Source organism: Cephus cinctus, unplaced genomic scaffold (genome assembly GCF_000341935.2).
Source record: "Cephus cinctus unplaced genomic scaffold, Ccin1 Ccin1_scaffold0230, whole genome shotgun sequence".
Classification (NCBI taxonomy): domain Eukaryota; kingdom Metazoa; phylum Arthropoda; class Insecta; order Hymenoptera; family Cephidae; genus Cephus; species Cephus cinctus.
Genome location: NW_014332946.1, coordinates 617,824 through 639,164, shown reverse-complemented (window position 1 = coordinate 639,164; position 21,341 = coordinate 617,824). Strand labels below are relative to the sequence as shown.

Sequence of the window (21,341 nt, the reverse complement as noted above, 5' to 3'; positions counted from 1 at the left end):
ATTTTATCTCGGCATTGTGCACAGTGCTTAAACGCGTAAGAAAGAGACGCCACGTATAAAGACACCTTTTGCATAATACCGTTTGGAATCGAACGGCCAACTAAGAGACTTTGGGTGTGGCGGATTTGGAAGTCTCGGTCGGTCCTTTGACTAGGTATAAAAGCGGGTCTCCACTAGCTAACAACATCATTCGATCAGCACCGATCAAACCAATCGCAATGGCATACAAGGTGTGTAAACGTCATATACACGACTAGAATTACATATACCCTGTGTAAAATTAGTTGATTTGAAAATTTTGGAAAAAGTAAATTCTTTCTCAAACATCTCTTTCAATGGATATTTTTTTTTTAATTTTAGTTCGTAATCCTCGCCGCCTTCGTGGCTGCCGTCAACGCAGGAGTCATCGCCCCTGGCTACCACGCCGCCCCTGCTGTAGCTTACGCTAACGCTGTTGATGCCGATTACGACCCCAACCCTCAGTACAGCTACTCCTACGATGTCCATGACACCATCACCGGTGACACCAAGAGCCAGCAGGAGACCCGCAACGGTGACGTCGTCGAGGGTAGCTACTCCCTCATCGAGTCCGACGGAACCCGTCGTGTTGTTCACTACACCGCTGATCCCCACAACGGATTCAACGCCGTTGTTCAGAAGGAACCCGCTCAGGTCGCCATCAAGGCTGCCCCTGTCGTCGCCAAGTACGCTGCACCCGCACCTCTTGCCTACCATGCCGCCCCTGTGGCTCACGCCCCACTTGCTTATGCTGCCTACCATTAATTGTGAGACTGCGCAATCGTAACGAAGAACCATATTTTGCGATATTTCTTTTTCCTATTATTTATGTCTTGTAAATAAAAAATTAAGGACCACGGTCCTTTGTCTACTATATCTTTCGTATATTTTTTCTAACCTACTCTTACAAAATAGTTAAGACAGAGAAGAATATCGCCTAATTCAGCATTTTGAATGTACCCCTGCAGATATATGGAAATGCGTGAGACAGTTGCTTGTTGGCGACCTAACCTCAGTTATTTTATAAGAACGCAACGTTGACTAATAATTCACACTGTTTTACCTTATGGCTGTTATTTATCTGCTTGTCTGTGAAGTCCTGGAAAGATGTACTTGTACTTCTGTACTAATTTTGAGAAAGCACTACTTTCTTCCGTGGGCACACAATGAACACTGACAGGAATAATAGAGACGAATGCACGTTTTCAGCTCTGTACGTAAACTGTCAACCAGAGGCCTAGAGTAGTATTTACGACCATACTTCCACCATGCTTACGACGACACGTTCCACGATTGACAATACGAAGTCTTGTAGTACAGAAATCTTCACGATGTATCGAATGTCACCATAAACGAATCAATTAAAGTCAGTATTAATTAAAGGATATCCAAAGTCATCCTTCCTGTTTCTATTTTCATTGGAAGTTTATCGATTTTAAATGCTGGATGATTATTCATATAAGAACAATGGCCTGATTAGAATTCTAAACCAAGTCGAAGTAGACTAATAATGAAACTCAGCAGGAGGGAATCAATGTCACGAGATTCGAGCCACGATCAAGATGGCGTTGCGAAATTTCAAATCGCGTAACACTCGTCGGTATCTGATCCTTCAGTTAGTGACATATCCGAGAACAAGATCTTTCGTCGAGTGACAGTTACAGGGAAAGTATTTCTCAGGCCATAGCACATAGCAACACACCCACGCGTGTCGAAAAGATATTAAAAATTCTGCAAGTATGCATTGTGTCAACTCCCGAATACAACAAGCAACGGCGTCAACGTTCTAGTCAAGATGGCACAGGGCTCGGGTGACTGTCCTAATTTCCATACAAGTAGATTCAATCAAGATCCAAGATCTTGAAGCACGTGTGACTTTCGTTTTCGTCGAATCCTTGATAAAAAAATATCGTTGAAATATGAACCAAGCCTGCCGTTAGATTTTCTCGCAAATGATCAAAAGTGAACAAGAGGTTAGTCCAGCTTAAAGTCAGGTAAAAATACGTAACATTCTTTTATACTTTTATCCGATCGTTCATGCAATATTCGTACACTCAGTATCATTAATATCCATTGAATCTTTTTTCTCGCATGTTCAATCTCCGTTGGTTCACGATCAGTTACGAACTTGACCGTGATCTTTCAGTTAGACATGCATTACGTAGCTGTAGCACGTGCTAAGCAGGAACGCGGAGTTTTCATAGTCAACGAGCCATGGCGAGAGGAACGTGAGAAAAACAGCACTAGACACCACATGGCTCATTACTCTTGTGATCTCGTGATCATCTGCTACTGTCAGAACAAGTATGGCGAATGGGATAAGAAAAAGGAGAGAGATGAGATGCGAGAGAACGTCAGAGTTGAATGACCGTAACTCAGAACAGGAAGACTCGCTTAACCGGAGGATGAGTCGGCGACGACCTCGAGAGTAGACCTGCTGACATAACGGTTTCTCCAGCTGGGATCGATGATCTTGTCTCGGGAGCTGTGTTTTCTTCACACGGTCAAGGTCAGTGCTCATCTTATTCCATTGGAGTAAGATGACTCATCCATGATGAACTAGACAGTAGCTACGTTTAACTCATTCATGGAACAACTTTCGACTTTGTCGATAAGCATGATTATAATTACGTAAAAAAAATAGATTGACCAATATTAATTATGTTAATTGTTAAATTAATATATTACGAGCAAATGGAAATTATAAGAATTTTATGCACGTGAGCTTATACAAAAAATTTGAACTATTTTAATCAAAATGAAATTTCTTGCAGACTGTCCATTAGGTATTCATGGCTTGTCTTCCTAGCGTGACGGAAACGTTACACTTAAAGTGAGGACTAAAGCGACCTTGCGCAACGGTGAAAGCATTTCATGGTTCGAGAAGGTATTGTCCAGGTGCGAAGTGTCATCCTCATTAAATGAGAACATATTGGTATCACTGGTGAAAAATAAAAATTCGTCTACATGATGTATATACCGAGAAAAAATGGCAATGAAATTATAATGACACTAGATTCTAAAAAATATATGGACGTTGATGACTATAGATCGTTGGAAAATCGATCAGTTAGTTGTCAGCAATGATAGAAAATGATTAACACGTTTGGTTAGTAACTGGACTAAAGTTTGTCAGCTGATGATGATCGAATGATCGCATTCACGTAGCGAGAGTGTTTCCACTGGACACAATGGACTCGTTCTCACCACGTATAAATACCTACCAGTCGGAACATTCAAACGTCAGTCTTTCCCTTGCCGTTGATTATTGAGTTTCCACAACGAAGAAGTCATAGACATGGCCACTAAGGTGAGAATAATTTAATAACAATTAGATTAATAATTTCGACATAGACGTCGAAAGACGTCCCAGGCTTTAATACCCAGTCGTGTATGATTCATCAAATATATTTTTCATTGACAGGTAGCGATAGTGATGACGCTTTTGATGGCTGGTTGGATGACAATAAATGACAGTGACGCTGCAGCTGTCATTCCTGTGCATGGTGCACCGGTGGCTTATGCTGGAGGACCAGTACCTGTCCTAGCAAAGGCCGTCGATGAATACGACCCTCATCCACAGTATAGCTACGGCTACGACGTCCAAGATTCTTTGACAGGAGATGCCAAGAGTCAGTACGAAACCAGAAACGGGGATGTAGTAAGCGGACGTTACTCACTGATCGAAGCAGACGGAACTCGTCGTGTCGTAGAATACACAGCAGATCCTATTAATGGATTCAATGCAGTTGTACACAGAGAGCCAGCGATTGTAAAGGCTGTACCAGCCGTAGCTAAACTTGCCGCGCCAGTTCAGCCTCTTCTAGCTTATCACCATTGACCAAATATGCTAAATCATTACTGTCATTCTCCGCGCCTAGTCATACGACGTAGCCAGCCAGTTCATTTACATCTATGCATCCAATATTCGAAATGGACTGTATTTTTACACATGTAAAAATAAATTTATATTTTTATCAACGACTGTCTTTACTTTTGTTACCATTTCTTTTTGTCCTAGTTAAGTTACGTATTATAAACGTTTATTGTCTTCTAAGAGAAGGTGATTTATGACTTGTGAGAATTGCGAGAGTTCTTATACGTTATTTCAAGAAACTTAGGCAACTGTACGTCACAATGAGAACTGCCTGGAATCGTTATTGACTGTAAGTGGGTCGTTGACATTGAATCGGGAATATTTTTACTTTTAACAATGTCTAAACTCACAACAACCTAGTGCACTTTCGCTGAACACCCTCGAGACTTGCTAGTGGCCCCTTTAATGTCTCTATAAACTTTCTTATATGACTTTCCGACCACGTCTTGACGTGGGTACGTGATTTGCACACGTGGTTACATCCATGGAGTCTCCTCTTCGTAATCGTTGCGCAATCGATCTGTCACTTGAGTAACTCTCGCTTGGACGACAAAGTTGTATCAGCTATTTCGATTTTGTTATAGCACTCGATATGTCGACTAATTTAAAATCATTTTCCGTATTTTTGTAGAAAATTTAGATAAACTTAAAATACCCATATCAATACCGGAGAAGACTATAGAGACTGTTCCAGATCTAACATGCTGGTTGGGGATTCTGAAGTGGATTACGGTAAAATGTATCATTAAAATTTCACAAAAAAATGTCAACCACCTCCAAGTGCATTCGAATTACAGGAGACGCCCAGCGTCGAGGAGAATTTTAAGCGACGTCGATTGAATTGCTCGTCGCGTTCGCGAATTGACTTGGGTCGTAGATATGAAGAAACACATGTGAGCCGCTTGCTACACGGTGCTTACAATTAGCCCTGGTGTCCCGGATGACAAGGATGGGGATGACGAGGTTGAGTGCGATGGTAATACTGAAGTTGTCTAAACGAACAGTGATCAGCTGGAGGAGGAGAAAGAGAAGGATGGTCAGGTACACGATGAAGGCCTGCGGTTTGGTGCAATGAATCCTCGTGGAAGCGCATAGCTATATAAGAGTGCCGCATGTCATCGGTGGGCATCAGTCTTTTCAGTGATACCCTCCTAGACGAAGATGATTGCCAAGGTAAGTCAAAAGGATCAAGAGTATCGTCTACGGGGAGATATAGTCCTAGACGGTCAGAATAATATTTTTTTACAGATCCTTACCATTCTTGGAGTAGCATCCGCTGCTCATTGCGCCCTTGTACCACTGGTACCTGCAGCTGCACCAGCTGCAGCTGTTTATGCAGCCAAACTCCAGGAGATCCAGGAACTCGATACGGTGCCACAGTACAGTTTTGCGTATGACGTGCAGGATGCAATCACTGGGGACTCTAAGGCCCAATATGAGACCCGCAATGGGGATGTTGTCCTGGGCAGTTATTCCCTGATCGAAGCTGATGGGACCAGACGTATCGTTGACTACACGGCAGATCCTATAAATGGATTTAATGCGGTAGTCAGTAGGGAACCAGCATTGGCTTACGTTAGTCCAGTCGCACCTATTGCTCCTGTTGCTCCTGTTGCTCCAGGAGTCACTATCGGTGAACCAGCTGTACCAAGTATCCCATCCAGTGGACCAGATTCTGACGTGGAAGTCGTGGAAGCGAGGTCAGGACCTCTTGTCTCAGCTGTTCAGCCAGAAGCTAATGAGAGATCTGGTAGCCGCCAGGAGGAATCCAACATGGCTGCCAGGACGCAACAGGCTGGACAAAATAGGCAGAGTGTTCCCGTGAGGGCACGAGCTAATCCTGTTGTCCAGGGTGTCACGCCTGGTGGTTTTCAGAGAGTCGTTGGATATCCTGCAGTGCAAAGATACTCTGGACCACTTGGTGCTTATGCAGCATCTTACTCCTCCCCATTTGCATACGGAGCACCACCAGCTGGTTTTGCTGCTCAACTTGTTCCAGTGGCACAATAGATGCGTGATGCTATTGAAGCAGTACTGATTGACCTTTTAATAAATATATTAATGACAGAAAATGAAATTATTAATTTTGATCTTTCTTCCTTCCTTCCTTAAATTATATGACCTTCCTTAAATTATATATATATATACCTTGTTAGATCTCGTTTCCATCTGTAGATTGCTGATTTGGAGGTTATTATTAAATGTTCACTATTGTCCACTTTGTGATAGTGGACAGTTCGATTGATCGGCCAACGCGTTGGCGATAACGCAATGATTGCGTGAGTGGTTATTTCTGAGAGGTTATGTAAGACTGCCAAAATGTGAGGTGTGTTGACACATTGGCATATTGACACATTGGCACATAAATGGAAGGACCGCGCTGATAGAATTGTGATTAGAAAACTAGTGGCTGATCTAGATTGAAATATGGAACAGCTATTAAATTTTATTTTACATCTATTATACACGCTCAGATTTCATACAATTTTATCTCAATCTTACATTCAACTTCCTGTAAACTTCTGACAGCATTTCATAGGAACTTATGACCAGTACAGAAATATCCAGATGACAATTTCAAAGAGTATTGACAAGAAGTTGACAGAACGCATGAAGGATAACTACAGTACAGAAAAAATCTTCATCCCATTGACACAAATGACAGCTATATCTGTCAAATTTTATTTCAGGGGTTGATCTAGAAAGACATCATATACGTCAATGGGTCAATGAAGAAGTAACGATTGTCACCTTCTTGCGGTACTTCCGGTTTGCAAATGTACTTTTCTCTCCTGTTTGCTACCTGATTATGAAAATTAGATGTTGAGGTAGTAAGAGCATAAAGACAGAGGTATACATTGAACAGTGATATTTATAGCAAAAAATATACATGATACACTTGATCACCATGGTGGCACTCTTTGTGATTATATACAAATGAAAGGAATTAAAAAGTAATAGCAGAATAAGGGCGAAGAATCACATCACGGAAGCAACCAGTGGACATTCAAATGCTTTACAGGTAGGCAGGGAGGGCCGAGTATGCTGCCAATGGTGCGCCAAGTCTGGTAGCAACAGCTCTGGGGATGGTCTGAGCTACTGGGTAAACAGGAGCAACAACAGGTGCAGCCAGACGAGCAGCTACAGGTGCGACAGCGGCAACCGGAGCAGCGATACGGGCAGCGACAGGAACAACTGGGGCAACTGGAGCAACAGCTTTGGCAACTACAGGTGCAGCAGCAACAGCAACTGCAGGTTCCCTGCTGACGACTGCGTTGAATCCGTTGACAGGATCAGCAGTGTAGTCAACGATGCGTCTGGTGCCATCAGCTTCAATGAGCGAGTAGCTGCCTTGAACGACGTCTCCGTTACGGCTTTCGTACTGGGCCTTAGAGTCTCCGGTAAGTGCGTCTTGCACGTCGTAGGCAAAGCTGTACTGAGGTGCAGCATCGAAGTCCTCGATCTTCGCCAGGACTGGCGCTGCAGGTGCGACCGCCGCTAGTGGCGCCGCTGCTGGGATGATGGCTGTCATGCCAAGATTCACAAAGCCCACCAGAGCGTAAAGAGCGACGGTGTACTGTAGTGAGGAAAAAAAAATATATATATTCTTAAAAATTCGAATAAAAAATTAAAAAAAAAAGATCAATTGCATAATCCTCTTATCAGTACCTTGAGCGACATGGTGTGATGAGTTTCTTTAGTTGGACAACTGAACGATCAACTGATGACACCGTAGCGAATCGCGAGGTTTATATCCGTAAAGATGTCACAATTTCGCAGCGTCGCGACGCTCCCACCTCAGGATTGCCAATATCGTAGCTCGTGTCTCGTTGCGCAGTTCTCCCTCTCACTATTTCACTATACCAAGAGGGTAGCTCGTTTGCGGTATTTCACGACTAGACCTTGTAAAAATTTAATAGAATCAGCGGCAATATTTTCTTTTAAGAATCAGTATCCTATGCACAAGGCTGCCTTGCGATTGGCTCTTAGGAGGGCGTAGGGCGTCTGACTGCTCTGCCAATAGCCAGAGATCCGTGGCCTTAGAAGCAACTCGTTCAGAAATACTTCTCTCTCATGGCAATCCGGTTAGTCAATGCCCCTTACTGGTTTTAGCAGTACAAAGACAGTTGAATTCCACTTTTCAATTGTAAGGGCAACGTCTGATGCGGATGTGAATTCATGCAGACCCATAAACTGTGCGAAGCAACATAGAAAATTTGTATATGAAAATTCCAGAACTGTCACTTCATATTAAATACATATAACGATAACTACCTAAAGAAAACGATTATCACAGTCGATCGGCCTCTTTCGAATTTAGGGACATTGGTATGCGGACGCTCCTCTTTGCTGTCTCGATTCAAAATACTAATCGAGCTATTCAATTGCTTAACCTACGAGTATCGTCGTGTGAGTTCGACATCAGCAATACTATGAGGTCTTGCAAGGATGCGCGCAATATCCAGTAATATCCTAGGGTGGGGTCGTGGAATATATATGAGAACACGACGTCAGGTTGTCATCAGTTAAGCATCGTTCAATCCTCTTGATCCTCTTGACCAGTAAGAAGCCATGGCCTCCCTTGAGGTACCCAGCAACAAATAATAATTTAGCGTTATCATTCCTCGTGAAATTGTTATCAGTATAATTATTTCTATCTTTATTATCTTCTTCACAGTGCGTCCTTCTCTTGGCTAGTCTCGTAGCCCTGAGCAACGCCGCCGTGATCCCAGCAGCGGCGCCACTAGCGGCTGTCGCACCTGCAGCGCCAGTCCTGGCGAAGATCGAGGACTTCGATGCAGCACCTCAGTACAGCTTTGCCTACGACGTGCAAGACGCACTTACCGGAGACTCTAAGGCCCAGTACGAAAGCCGTAACGGAGACGTCGTTCAGGGCAGCTACTCGCTAATCGAGGCTGACGGCACCAGACGCATCGTTGACTACACTGCTGATCCTGTCAACGGATTCAACGCAGTCGTCAGCAGGGAACCTGCAGTCGCTGTTGCTGCTGCACCTGTAGTTGCCAGAGCTGTTGCTCCAGTTGCCCCTGTTGCTGCCCGCATCGCCGCTCCAGTTGCCGCTGTCGCCCCTGTAGCTGCTCGTCTGGCTGCTCCAGTAGCTCCAGTAGCCCCTGTAGCTGCCAGAGCAGTAGCTGCTGCACCTGTACTGACTGGAGTCCCAGTAGCCAGAGCTGTCGCTTCCCCCGTAGGTCTCCCTGTAGCCAGCAATCTCTCAGGTTACCTGAGGGTCGCACCGGATCTTTCAGCGCTCGCAGCGCCTCTCACCTACGCAGCAGCTGGATACGTAGTCTAATTAATGTCGACTCTTAATTTGGTTTTCTTTATCATTTCCCATAAAAAACAATCGTAATCAAAGTTCCGTACCAGCAAGGTACATCTTTCTTCTTTCTACCCGCCTACTTTTATCTATTAATATCTAACCCTTCCTTGATATCCCACTCCCTGACGATGTCCCAGCAATCGTTGAGCTGTCTGCTTCTTCGAATACGAAAGTGAATATCGCATGGCGAATTGTCATTCTCCACGACACTCCAGGTAAAAGTGTGGATCAATGTCAGGACGAGTTGCATGGATTCCTGGGACTTTGAGCAATTGCGCGTCGCCATGAGACATTTGCCCAGTTCAGTCCTGGGTTCTTTTCTCCAAGGGATGTACAGCGGTTTAAAAAAAAGTCTAAAAACAAAGCGCATAAACGAGTCTACTAGTTCAGGTATCTACGGTATAAAATACAATAGTAGTACCTAAAGTATAAGAATACCTGATGTCGTCTACGGTGACCAAGGTCCACGTTAAACGAGTGCGGTCCTAACGTGTGACGAAGTCGTCTGAACTACAGTCGTAATAAGGTACGAGGAAAGAGTGAGTGAAATAAGCTGGAGAGGGAAAAGAGCGCAGGTGAAGAGCCAAGGAGGAGATGGAGGAGGAAGGTGGATGAGGATGTGGATAGGCTGGATGTTGAGGTGTGTAGCAGGATGGGCGGGGTAGGGACGAGGAAGAAAGAGTCTGGATTTCGGCGGGCGTTCTCAAGGGGCGCGGCCTTTCTTGCGAAATCCTGTGCTACGCTTCGTTCCCGAGCTATATAAGTCTAGTCGGAGAAGTTCACAGCATCAGTCAACCTCGAGAGACACAGCCATGGCCTTTAAGGTGAGACCAGGTCCCTCGAGTATTCCTAGAGAACGTCCTAGTGAGACCTTAGACATCATCACAGCTCCACCAAGCCCGAACGACCCGAGGAAACTCCGAATTAATTAACCTAGTGATTCTTTTGCTTCCAGTTCGTAGTATTCGCCGCCCTCGTGGCAGCCGCCAACGCCGGAGCCATTCCAGCAGCACCCCTGGCCTATCACGCAGCTGCACCCCTGGCCTACCATGCACCTGCACCCTTGGCCTATCACGCACCTGCACCTTTGGCTTATGCCGCTGCACCCATCGCTAAGGCTGTAATAACCAAGGCCGTCGATGCTGACTACGACCCTCATCCCCAGTACAGCTACGCCTACGACGTCCATGATGGCATCACCGGCGACATCAAGAACCAGCACGAGACCCGTGACGGAGACGTCGTCCAGGGTAGCTACTCCCTGATTGAATCTGACGGAACCCGCCGCACTGTCGACTACACCGCTGATCCCGTCAACGGATTCAACGCCGTCGTCCACAAGGAACCCGCCACCGTCGCTGTCAAGGCTGCACCCGTAGTTGCTAAATACGCCGCACCTATCGCTCACGCAGCACCCTTGGCCTACGCCGCTCCAGCTCCTGCTCACTACGCCTATGCTGCCCCAGCAGCCCAGTATGCCTACGCAGCCCCCGCAGCCTACGCCTATCATCATTAAGTGATATTATTTCGCATCAATCACCTTAGCCATGTTGATCCAACCCAAATAAAAAAGACACACCTTAATCACCACCAATTTTATGACTATCTTTTTATTACTCTCCACTATGAATACGTAATAGACTCGTTACACGATCTCGAGCAATGTCAGCGTAAGTCTGTATGACAGATGAAAAAAATTATTTTTTCTCGCCCAACCACAAGCAGCGGACTTATGTTAATTTAAACACGACCCATTTATACGCTCGCTGTATCACGGACTCGCTGACAATCAAGAACTCAAAATCAGAACCGATCCAAAGAGAGAAAACATATGCACGGCCACGCATATAACATGCATGGAGCGTTGAGCATTAGCGTGTGTATACGAAAATTGCGCAATGCTCCGCAGAATTTGGACGCCTTTCTCTCCTGAGTCGAATAACTACACCGATTGGTTGCGCACCTGTTTCCACGTAAAATTGGCCCAGTAGGCATTTGGACTTGAAGGGAAAAGAAAAATATATCAAGAAATCCCATAGGACATATTTTTCCTCTGTTTTACCGACAGAGTAAAGAGTTGGAAAAACTGTAACGCTAATTAATAAATATAAATTTAAAAATTAATTTACTCATCTTTGTCCACGTTAATATAATTTCTTTTTATCTACTGTCTGCCTGTCTATCTGCACAGAGCAAGGATTGGACGTCAAAATAATTTTGGCCACCGCTCTTACCCTCTTTCATCCACTCCCCTTAACGCCATCCTGGTGACCCTTAACGAAAGTGAAAGACATCACGTAATGGAGTCACAAAGCTACTCAGAAAGTTACGCAATTACTGAGCGAAAAGCAGGAGGTTCAATTTAACATATGTCACCTCCCTGCATGACACATATGTGAATAACTGTGCGTACCATTCAAATGGATACGTGTAACAATTAATGCGTAAGTATAGTAACGATAGATTGTCAGGAGTAATTTCGTTTGTCGTTGCGTTCAAAAAAGTGACCTTTGACCTCTTGGATAACTTAATCTTATAGCTGAGTTAAATGCTGGGGGCGCAGGGGGTCACGTGTCTCTAGACCGAGTCAAGTGATTATTATAGACTTTTGCGGTGCAGCAATCAAGAACTAAAGGTATAAGATCATTTCGCGGAGGTGGATAAAAGAGAAAGAGAAGAGAGAGAGATGCGAGTATGAAAACCTTCGAAAGAATCGCCAAAACTGAACTCGATTAAGATGCCGCTCAAGGAGATCCAGTGGCTGCCAGCTCAAGGCGTGGTCACGTACCCACTTTGACAGTTCAGTTCTGACTAGTCTGTATAATATTGTGTATGTGCTGACAATAAGTAACGCTATTGTGAGTATGTTTAAATTTAAGGAGAAGGAAAGTCCCCATGGCGCACGATTATCGCTATTATGCCTGACGAGGACATGGTACATAGACAGGAAAGGAGTTCTGGACTTCCCGGTACATCCGGTAGAATTTTGTTCCCGGATATTGGATGGCGAGTAAGAATATTCTGGAATTTGGTGTATGCAAATTATAAGTAGTAAACAAGTTGTTTCTTTTTTTATGATAATTTATAGATTTTTATGTACTTTTAGGAGCAAATGGGAATGGCCTTCGAGATATTTAGTGGTAGTAGGCGGGGGCAGCGGCGTACTTGGCTACAACGGGGGAAGCGGCGTACTTAGCGACAACGGGACCGGCGGCGTATGCACCGGGTGCAGCATAGGCGACGGGACCAGCGGCGTACTTGGCTACGACGGGGCCGGCGGCGTATGCACCGGGTGCAGCATAGGCGACGGGACCAGCGGCGTACTTGGCTACGACGGGGCCGGCGGCGTATGCACCGGGTGCAGCATAGGCGACGGGGGCAGCGGCGTACTTGGCTACGACGGGGCCGGCGGCGTGAACAGCGGGTGCGGCATAGGCGACAGGGGCAGCTGCGGCATATTTGGCAACGACTGGGGCGACGGTCTTGACGGCAACGGTGGCGGGTTCCTTGTGGACGACGGCGTTGAATCCGTTGACGGGGTCAGCGGTGTAGTCGACAACACGGCGGGTTCCGTCAGCTTCGACGAGGGAATAGCTACCCTGAACAACATCTCCGTCACGGGTCTCTTGCTGGCTCTTGGCGTCGCCGGTGATGCCATCATGGACATCGTAGGCGTAGCTGTACTGGGGATGAGGGTCGTAGTCAGCATCGACGGTCTTGGCGACGACAGCCTTGGCGACTGGTGCAGCGGCATAAGCCAAAGGTGCTGGTGCATGGTAGGCCAAGGGTGCAGCGGCTTGGTAGGCCACAGGTGCTTGGATCAGGTTTCCAGCATTGACAGCGGCCACGAGGGCGGCGAAGGCGACGAACTGTAAGAATGTAAAATTAAAACACTTAAAAATGTTGTCTTTGATAATAATTAAAAGCTACCAAAGTAGACGTTAAGTGAATTAGTTAATAGTCCCAAGACTAGCTCCAGGATGACAGAGTCTTAACACGCACCTTGAAGGCCATTTTAGAGGAGGTTTGTTTGTTGGATCTACTAGACTCAGTGATGATGTTCTCTCACGGGTTGTAGCTTATATAGGGAGATTGTGCGAAATCCCCACCAGGTGTCCTGGGTAGACTTTCGGCATCAGTTTGACGGAATTCATTCTTGAACTTGGCCACCGGATCTCTTCAACATGGATAATCCTGACTAGGAATGTCCCACGTCAATTTACAACATTAGAAGTGTTTTTTTTTACCTTAGTAATGACTAATTTCATTTGAGACCACATCCTCTTGATAAAAATAGACCAATCGAAATCGATCGCACTTAATCATCAGTAAGTGATATAATTTTGATTAAGACACCGGTTCTTCGATCCGCCTAGCTGTTATTTCGCATATCGTCCTTGCGTCACCTGTAAAATCATTTTAGCACTCTACTAGAAAAAGTAGAACGCTTACATAAATTAGGTAGGTCTAGATTATTAAAATCGTACTTCTACACTTTAATATATGATTGCATTAACCGAGAATCGATAAGACGCAATTTATTATAAAATTTTCACGAAACATAGATTTAAAATTTTCAGCAGTTTCATAACTTTTCTCCCTTTATCCTTTTTATATATAATAGGATTATTGTTAGTCACCCTGGAAGGGCCGGTAAGCGGCTGATATGTATACGAGGACAAGAGCGAGGACGAGGTCGCAGTTGAGAGTACAAGAGAAAGAGAAACTAAAGAGAGAGGAAGAAAGATAAATGATAGACCTCGAGACAAAGTTGCTCCGGTTCGGGAGCGGGTTTCCGGATAGAGGATAATTCGCCTTTCGCCTTTAGGCGTTGAGAAGTGAGAATGCGAAGCTACGCAAGGTCTCAGGGTGATTCGGAATCAGCGACCGGATTCGAAATTCGTTTAAACTAAAAATAAGAGATTAAAGGAAAGAAGGAAAAATTAAATTTAAAGGAGTATCGATAAATGAAACTCATTGCAAAATTTCATAAGCTTTAGTACCACTTACCATGTTTCTCCTAACCTAACACCCAGCGCTGTTCCAGAGAGAGGTTAGGTTTCCATAATGAGGAATCCAAAAGCATATCGATTTCGACGCAAAACTCCAAATCGATTTCTTTTACCTAAAGTTTCCTCATCGTCACGGAAACGCTTCGTAAGCGTAACTCGTTCGATCCTCTGAATATTTATCAAGAGAAATGGTGCGATCTGTCGCTCGTACCTTTGGCAATCTTTCTATTCGTCGTTGTCATCCTCACGTGCGAGCAGACCAATAGAATCATCGCATGGGTCGGCAATAGAACGATAAATTTTCCGGAAAGGAATTTAAAGAGAGTCGTTCGACATTGAACAATCGAATTTGTCGTCGATTGCGTATAAGCCCGATCGATAGAGAGCGAATTCATGTGTGTTCCTGTAGATGCTAGTCGTGAATGCGTGTGTCAGGTCGATTAGGTAATCGGCGACAAGGACGCGGCCTAGTACTCAGCACTGTGGCCCCTTTTACACGCCCAGTAGGTTACCCTCGTTGGTAATTGGTTATCCTTTCTCTCTTTCTCTTGGATACACTTATTAAGTCTGTCTTACTTTCTTCCAGAGCCATGTTACGGTCCACCAGCCGATTGAACCGATCCACCCGCCCGCTTCTGCGAGACATGGGTGTGGTCCAATTTCTTCTTGCCCAATTTCACGAATCGAGCGCTCGTCCGCTTGCCTGCCTAACTGTCGGACCAGCTGCATGACTACCTGACCGACTGCTTTGGCCAAACCGGCTGGCCGTTCTTCAGTCCTGGTTACATCACAGGGCCCCGATCCCAACTGATGGTATAAAAGTCGAAAAACCCCCGTTCAAGGCATCACTCACTTAAGGCACATCGGCTAAAGTAAAGTGCTCCAGTAAGAAACCACATAATGGCTTTCAAGGTAGAATTGAAATATAGATTAGTTAATTGTAATTGAGCGATCACTAGAAGAGTGGTTTTAATTATGATTAATTTAAATGCATTTATTGATTGAGTAATCTTGATTGCAGTTCGTTGCCTTCGCCGCCCTCGTGGCCGCTGTCAATGCTGGAAACCTGATCCAAGCACCTGTGGCCTACCAAGCCGCTGCACCCTTGGCCTACCATGCACCAGCACCTTTGGCTTATGCCGCTGCACCCATCGCCAAGGCTGTCGTCGCCAAGACTGTCGATGCTGACTACGACCCTCATCCCCAGTACAGCTACTCCTACGATGTCCATGATGGCATCACCGGTGACGCCAAGACCCAGCAAGAGAGCCGTGATGGAGATGTTGTCCATGGTAGCTACTCCCTGATCGAAGCCGACGGAACCCGCCGTGTTGTAGAATACACCGCTGACCCCGTCAACGGATTCAACGCCGTCGTCCACAAGGAACCCGCCACCGTTGCCGTCAAGACCGTCGCCCCAGTCGTTGCCAAATACGCTGCCCCAGCTCCTCTCGCATACGCTGCCCCCGTAGCTAAGTACGCCGCCGCCCCGGTTGCTGCTGCCTACTATCATTAAATTACGAAAGCCATTATTTATTGAATAAATCATCTTTTAGCAAGTAAATACATTCTTTCAATCTGTTAGAATCACATGGTCAATCCTTCGTCTGGACTGGCGCTTGATTCGTAAAAGCATCAGGAGTATCCAGTGTCTGGTCCGTGGGGACTTGGGGGGATCAGAGGATCTAACACTGAGGACTATAAGCCTCTGGCTATGACCGCCGCAGCGCCACTCGACACTTTCTCTGAGAGCATGGATCTTACCGATCTTACCTAATATAGCCACGCCTATATCTACAATTGAACCTGAGCCACATAGCGTCCTTCGCTCTCTTTCTCTCCCACGAACTAGCCGTGCTTGCTCACACATATACCTATGTAATATTGGTTGCTACTCTTACGTTACTTATTACGAAGACGAGGGGTAATGCGCTCAAACCAGATTCGCGCAATGCCCTGAACCTTGATCCAGTTGCTTGGCTATCCCTCTTTCTATATTGTCGGTTGTAATGGATGTCAGCGTACCGTTAAAACACCTTTCTTTCCAAGTGTATCATTATTATAAGAAATATCGTTAGGGGGAATCGTTCTTTTCTTTTTATTCGAGAAAAGAAAATGAGAAGAGCATTAGTCGGAGTTTTATAGAAAAATCTTTCTTGTTGCAATATGATAGCTACAAGGTCGTATCAATATTGAACGTATAAACATTATTTTTTTTTTGTTGAAAACGCAGTACAAAATATATCATTTTCTTCAGTAAACATAACTTTTAACTCGTAACTCTACTTTAAGCGTCATCGGCGAGTAATGTCTCAGTAATAATTGCACAGGTCACATTCGTTTTATGGTTGAGTTGCGCTCGTCATGGTTTCTGACCTTTCAGGTGGCGCTAGTCTGCAACGAAGATTAATTTTAGTAAAGAATTAAAAAAACTTAGCTATTATGCGTGATAATGTTGATTAAAACATACTGATGAATTGTGACGTAGTGATCAAGGACAATACTCGAAGTCTCTAAGGGAGTAAGAAACGTGAATTGACTTTGTGGATGTGCCTTTGCATGGTCCATAAGAATATCCATAATGGTCCTTCGGTTGATCTTGTCCTGAGAATTGTAGATTAGTATGGCATATGTCAAGTTTAAGTCTTTTAACATTAAAACAAAAGAACAGTCTTACCATAAAAACGTCGAATTCATCAAGAAAGTAGAAAGGTAATCCCGTACAATCCCATAGTGCAAGAATGAAAGCAACAGTTGAATAGGATCTCTCGCCACCAGACAGTGACCTTGCATCATTATTTAATCTCTTCGCTCCTGTTTGAGGATTAATCTCAAGATCCAGGGTACGATTCATATGATTAATGTTCATACACCCCTGTAAGTGAAATTATAAAGTAAAAGTAATTGTGATTTGAAAAATAAATTTTGAGTTTTAATTGACGTACCTTATATTTGCGTAAGCTTAGAATATTTTTAAAGGATTCTTGTACTTTTTTAACAATGTGACTTTTCATGTCCTCATATAGGGATTTACGCTCCTTCAATCGATTTAGATGTTCCTAAAAATTTAAAGATGATCCTGGTAAATCTTCATTCTTGAATTTTTATTGTAGTCAGTGATTGTGCAAGGAATAAGAAATAAATGAAAAACGATTACTGACCTCATTACTTTTCTCTGCAGCAACAGAGAAGTCTATGATATCACCATACTTTTCTAGTTTCTTATCTAATTCCTGACGTATATGATCTTTCGACCCACAAAGATCATCTACTGCATCTATGCTTATTTTTAGTTCTTCCATTATGGTCTGTATTTCATTGATTGATCTGTAGAAGAAAGAATATTGAAAGTGCACATGAAAACTATTAAAGAGGATAATATTATTAATAAATAACAAGTGCCAGACCTTGTTGTACTTTGTTCTGTAGATTGTTCAGTAGCTTTAGCTATTGCTCCGTCGGTAACTCTTTGCTGCGTTTCAACTTTAGCTGTAGCCATTTGTAGTGCTTTTTGAATATCCCGCAATTGACGCTCGTATTGCGTATTATTCATTTGCAAGGCTCTCTTTTCTCTTTCGAGTTCCCTTATTTTCTCCTAAAATGAAATAAAGTTTGCCAATTTAGTTCCATTAAAAATAAAATAACAGAATCTGTCTGTCAACTATACAATTTTTAGTTCAGAATACCTTCAATGGGTCGCGTTTGATGTCAATGGATTCTGTAAGCTCTCTACATCTTTTAACTTCAATCTCTTTTGTTTCAAGACTCTTCCTCAATTCGCTGATTTCTGTAGCCAATTCTTTCTCTCGTTTCTTTTCCAGCTGAAGTTTTTCTTCCAACTCTGTTAGCTCTTTTTTCTAGATGAACAAGAGTATATACGAGAATTCGCAAATGAATTAAAAAGGCAATTTTGTCTACTAATTGAAGAAACTTACAAAAACGCGTGCAAAATCTGTTTCATATTGTGCCATCTTATCACGAAGTCCACTCATGCTGGAGTTTAATTTAACTCTAAGGGATCGTAATTTACCAATTTCTTCATCCACTTTTCTTAGTTCAGAAGTGGCCCGTTTAAGTTTTTTGTGCACATCTGAGTGCACTGCAATTGCATTTTTTAATTCTTCCTGAGTAATAGCTGTTTCATCTTCCAGTTGCCTACCAGTTGGATAACGCAAAAGTTAAGTCATATGCTGTATTATAATTTTAAGGACAAGTGATCCTGCTGTAAAACATACCGAATTGCTTCAGCAGTTGATACTTGAAGGACTCTAGCCTTAAGTCCAGGACGACCACCGTAAACCCTGTAGTTGGGATCTGGATAAACCGTGTCACCCTGAAGAGTTATGCATTGTTTGCAATTTCTAGGTACTCTGCGTGCATCTTCCATCAGCTTAAAAGCCTCTTCACACGTTGGTACCAATAAGACGCACTCGAGTTCTCGTCCATCAATTAAAGAATTAGCGACGACAGGATCAGATATCTCCATAGCTTGCAGCATATTGATATAGCCTGGCGCAGAAGTAGAATGTTTGCTGACATTATGAACATTGTCAAAGAATTTACTGCACATTATCGTGGGCATTTCGTTGTTACTGAATATCTCAGACATGATAGTAGTTAAAGTCTTCGCATCCTGGGTATTGTCCACACAAAAGGATCCTAGCATTCCTATACCCAAGAAGTTTTCTACTGCCGGAGTCCATGCTTTATCCTTCATTTGGATATGAGAACCTAAATAAGAGTATAAATATAATCTTCTCTTAAGATCCGTTGTACGTCGGAACAAAAAAAGGACATTTTTAATACCAATAGGACCACGAGGCATTTTCTTGAACCGCCCTCTTTTGAATTCTTCCTGTATTCGTTGCAGAAGTCGTGGTATATTAGCACCAAACACAGTGATGTTATTGTCAGACTGTTGTTTCAATTGGCTGAGTCGATGCTTACTTGAACCTGGTCATTGCATTCAAAATTGTAAAAATATTCAATAAATTTATTCTTGCGAAGAGATGGCAGGTAACTTATTGTATTCAGACCAACAGATGATAGTAGCAGTAGAGTCAGAAATACTCACGAATTTCGTTTCGACTTATTTCTACGTTTGACCGGGCAGTTTGTTCTTCTTGTTTAAGTCTCACTGTATCCGTCGCAAGATGCATCTGATCAGTTTGCTTAGTTCTTAACATAGCATCGACTTCTTCAAGTTCTTCTTCGAACTTCTTCAGCTGTTCTTCTGCTTCTCGTCGTTTTGTTTCAGCCTGATTAATCCTGCAATGAAAAAAAATTTGCTAAAATTCCGTTAAGACTCCGTGGCGCTATTGTTGCGACGTAATACGTACGAATCGAGTCGCTCAATTTCTTTACGCAACAAATCTGCATCCTTCTCAATTCGCTTAATCTTACTTTGAACTTGCGTATACACTATGTGCTTATCTGAATACTCTTGCTTCTTATTTGTATATTGTTCTTTTGCTGTTTTATAAGCAGTTTGGTGCGTTGGCATATCGCTCTCCAGGTCACGAATCTTTTCTTCGTATTCTCTTGGAGGAGGAATGAAATAATTAAATATTATTTTTTATAGTATATTCTGTAGTGATGAATTATAAAATCTTACTCAATTTTACGCGTTATTTCGGAATCTTTCGAGTCACGCGATTCCATCTGTGCACGCATATTGTTCATTCGCTCCTCGTGAGAACTCATTATTTCTTTTAATTGACTTAATTTCTCTTTTTCTGTGATTACCTGGAATTGTAAATTATCATATTAGTCACTCAGATAACAGAGAATTTATGTTGTTGCTTTACACTCTTAAGATCTCACAATAGCCCATTGAAGCTCGTGTTCCAAAGCTTCATACTGAATTCTCACGTCATCGATCGATTCTATTGTATGTAACTTTTTCTCTAGCTCATCAATATCTTTTTTTGTTGCAGCCAAAGACTGTAATACAAGATAATATAATGTTCTACGCCGTTATTGAAATTTGAAGTTCATTATGAAATGATTGAATGTAGTACCTGCTTTGCTCTCTCGAGACGTTGACGAGCTTCTTCACTTTTTACACGGGCTTCTTTATAATTGTTACCTATGACATCTAGTCGAGTAGCTTTCATAAATAAATCATACTTTTCTTTAGGTCCAGCAGAGATTAGAAAAGTTCTGGATACATCTTGGTTCAAGACTGAAATTGGATTGTTCACTTGAATGTTCAATGCACTTATTATGTGATCTAATTCTTCTCGTTTACTAGAAATCACGTGACCTGTAATGTTCAACTAGTAAGATCTACTTAAGAAATACTTAGGATACTAAAAGAACAAATATTTAAGCAAATGTACCACTAGCATTTTTAATTCTATATTTGGATGCTCCACCGATAGATCGTGAGATAGTGATTGATTCTCCATAAATTTCTTGCTTATAAGCCATAGAACCTTCATTCGCCAGAGTAATTTCAATTAAAGCTGTGTTCTTTCCTTTTTTCACAAACTCTATGGGAATAGCAACAAAATTATATTCAATATTAACGTACTGTTCCACTCGACAATCTATATCATAATACCTTTTATTGTCGACCCTCTGCTAGTATTATGAGCCCTCGCACCAAGCCCAACCACCAAGGCAAGTAGAATAGCACTCTTCCCACTGCCATTACGACCCACAATGTAATTGACATTTGGATTCAAGGTAACTTCCATAGCATCATGGCACATGAAATTTTTCATAAATATGCGTTTTATTTTGCCTGCTGTTTCCTGAAAAACCGTATTATATTGTTGTAAAACGAATGTGCGATTCTATCAGAAGGTAGCAGCTAGGAACCCCTCCATAAAATTGAAATAAAATAAAAGATAAAAATATAAAAAACCTTTCTGATACTTATGTGTGACATGTTTGAGAATAGGTAAATGACAATTATTACAATTAGAACTAATTACACCAACCATGACACAACAAAGAACTTCAAAGAAATTGAAGTAACTGTTGGCCAACACAAAAGTGCCCATATCCCGCGTTAATAAAGGATTCCAACTTCACCGCCATCTACAGCGCATGTGTCACCATCTATCATGTTTCAACAGAAATGAAA

General features: G+C 43.0%; 7 protein-coding genes across 10 annotated transcripts; 4 read left to right on the top strand and 3 right to left on the bottom strand.

Moving 5' to 3' along the window:
- Positions 1–81: 81 nt before the first annotated feature.
- LOC107265701 lies at positions 82–3,999 on the top strand. Its single transcript, XM_015735422.2, has 4 exons — positions 82–230; positions 361–777; positions 2,165–2,371; positions 3,443–3,999. The coding sequence occupies exons 1-4, from the start codon at positions 219–221 to the stop codon at positions 3,857–3,859; spliced, it is 1,053 nt and encodes a 350-aa protein (XP_015590908.2). The 5' UTR covers positions 82–218; the 3' UTR covers positions 3,860–3,999.
- A 1,027-nt stretch (positions 4,000–5,026) lies between these two features.
- LOC107265561 (larval cuticle protein A3A-like) lies at positions 5,027–5,967 on the top strand. The gene is made up of 2 exons (XM_015735145.2): positions 5,027–5,068; positions 5,144–5,967. Exons 1-2 carry the CDS (start codon positions 5,057–5,059, stop codon positions 5,903–5,905), a joined length of 774 nt encoding a protein of 257 aa, XP_015590631.1. The 5' UTR covers positions 5,027–5,056; the 3' UTR covers positions 5,906–5,967.
- A 782-nt stretch (positions 5,968–6,749) lies between these two features.
- LOC107265632 (larval cuticle protein A2B-like) lies at positions 6,750–7,868 on the bottom strand. Its single transcript, XM_015735288.2, has 2 exons — positions 7,565–7,868; positions 6,750–7,472 (listed from the first exon to the last, which is right to left on the bottom strand). Exons 1-2 carry the CDS (start codon positions 7,574–7,576, stop codon positions 6,912–6,914), a joined length of 573 nt encoding a protein of 190 aa, XP_015590774.1. The 5' UTR covers positions 7,577–7,868; the 3' UTR covers positions 6,750–6,911.
- A 503-nt stretch (positions 7,869–8,371) lies between these two features.
- Positions 8,372–9,272, top strand: LOC107265630 (larval cuticle protein A3A). The gene is made up of 2 exons (XM_015735286.2): positions 8,372–8,482; positions 8,574–9,272. The coding sequence occupies exons 1-2, from the start codon at positions 8,468–8,470 to the stop codon at positions 9,207–9,209; spliced, it is 651 nt and encodes a 216-aa protein (XP_015590772.1). The 5' UTR covers positions 8,372–8,467; the 3' UTR covers positions 9,210–9,272.
- Positions 9,273–9,932: 660 nt separating this feature from the next.
- Positions 9,933–15,812, top strand: LOC107265555. Its single transcript, XM_025082950.1, has 6 exons — positions 9,933–10,060; positions 10,192–10,749; positions 12,116–12,246; positions 12,343–13,107; positions 15,127–15,160; positions 15,270–15,812. Exons 1-6 carry the CDS (start codon positions 10,049–10,051, stop codon positions 15,762–15,764), a joined length of 1,995 nt encoding a protein of 664 aa, XP_024938718.1. The 5' UTR covers positions 9,933–10,048; the 3' UTR covers positions 15,765–15,812.
- Positions 12,300–13,398, bottom strand: LOC112494053 (cuticle protein 21-like). The gene is made up of 2 exons (XM_025082945.1): positions 13,239–13,398; positions 12,300–13,105 (listed from the first exon to the last, which is right to left on the bottom strand). The coding sequence occupies exons 1-2, from the start codon at positions 13,248–13,250 to the stop codon at positions 12,371–12,373; spliced, it is 747 nt and encodes a 248-aa protein (XP_024938713.1). The 5' UTR covers positions 13,251–13,398; the 3' UTR covers positions 12,300–12,370.
- Positions 15,813–16,379: 567 nt separating the features above from the next.
- LOC107265623 (structural maintenance of chromosomes protein 6) lies at positions 16,380–21,301 on the bottom strand. 4 transcript variants are annotated; one of them, XM_015735275.2, is made up of 18 exons: positions 21,196–21,301; positions 20,814–21,006; positions 20,590–20,742; positions 20,269–20,513; positions 20,072–20,191; positions 19,863–19,993; positions 19,588–19,788; positions 19,323–19,516; positions 19,055–19,201; positions 18,484–18,979; positions 18,184–18,403; positions 17,935–18,105; positions 17,656–17,843; positions 17,410–17,575; positions 17,194–17,307; positions 16,926–17,123; positions 16,719–16,852; positions 16,380–16,642 (listed from the first exon to the last, which is right to left on the bottom strand). In XM_015735275.2, the coding sequence occupies exons 1-18, from the start codon at positions 21,256–21,258 to the stop codon at positions 16,591–16,593; spliced, it is 3,186 nt and encodes a 1,061-aa protein (XP_015590761.1). In that variant the 5' UTR covers positions 21,259–21,301; the 3' UTR covers positions 16,380–16,590. The 4 variants fall into 4 exon arrangements, with proteins under 4 accessions (XP_015590761.1, XP_015590762.1, XP_015590763.1 ...); XM_015735276.2 differs by having other exon boundaries at positions 21,120–21,277; XM_015735277.2 differs by having other exon boundaries at positions 21,174–21,273.
- Positions 21,302–21,341: the final 40 nt, after the last annotated feature.

Excerpts from the sequence above, each read along its gene's own strand:
- LOC107265555 (XM_025082950.1), top strand. Across the intron at positions 10,750-12,115 it reads CAGCCTACGCCTATCATCAT|GAGAAGGAAAGTCCCCATGG; the intron begins TAAGTGATATTA and ends TTTAAATTTAAG. Across the intron at positions 15,161-15,269 it reads ACCACATAATGGCTTTCAAG|TTCGTTGCCTTCGCCGCCCT; the intron begins GTAGAATTGAAA and ends TCTTGATTGCAG.
- LOC107265701 (XM_015735422.2), top strand. Across the intron at positions 778-2,164 it reads CACTTGCTTATGCTGCCTAC|TTAGACATGCATTACGTAGC; the intron begins CATTAATTGTGA and ends GTGATCTTTCAG. Across the intron at positions 2,372-3,442 it reads GAGATGAGATGCGAGAGAAC|GTAGCGATAGTGATGACGCT; the intron begins GTCAGAGTTGAA and ends TTTCATTGACAG.
- LOC107265623 (XM_015735275.2), bottom strand. The coding sequence starts at position 21,258 with ATGGGCACTTTTGTGTTGGCCAACAGTTACTTCAATTTCTTTGAAGTT. Across the intron at positions 19,789-19,862 it reads GAAATAACGCGTAAAATTGA|AGAATACGAAGAAAAGATTC; the intron begins GTAAGATTTTAT and ends TCCTCCTCCAAG. Across the intron at positions 18,404-18,483 it reads TCAACTGCTGAAGCAATTCG|GCAACTGGAAGATGAAACAG; the intron begins GTATGTTTTACA and ends TCCAACTGGTAG.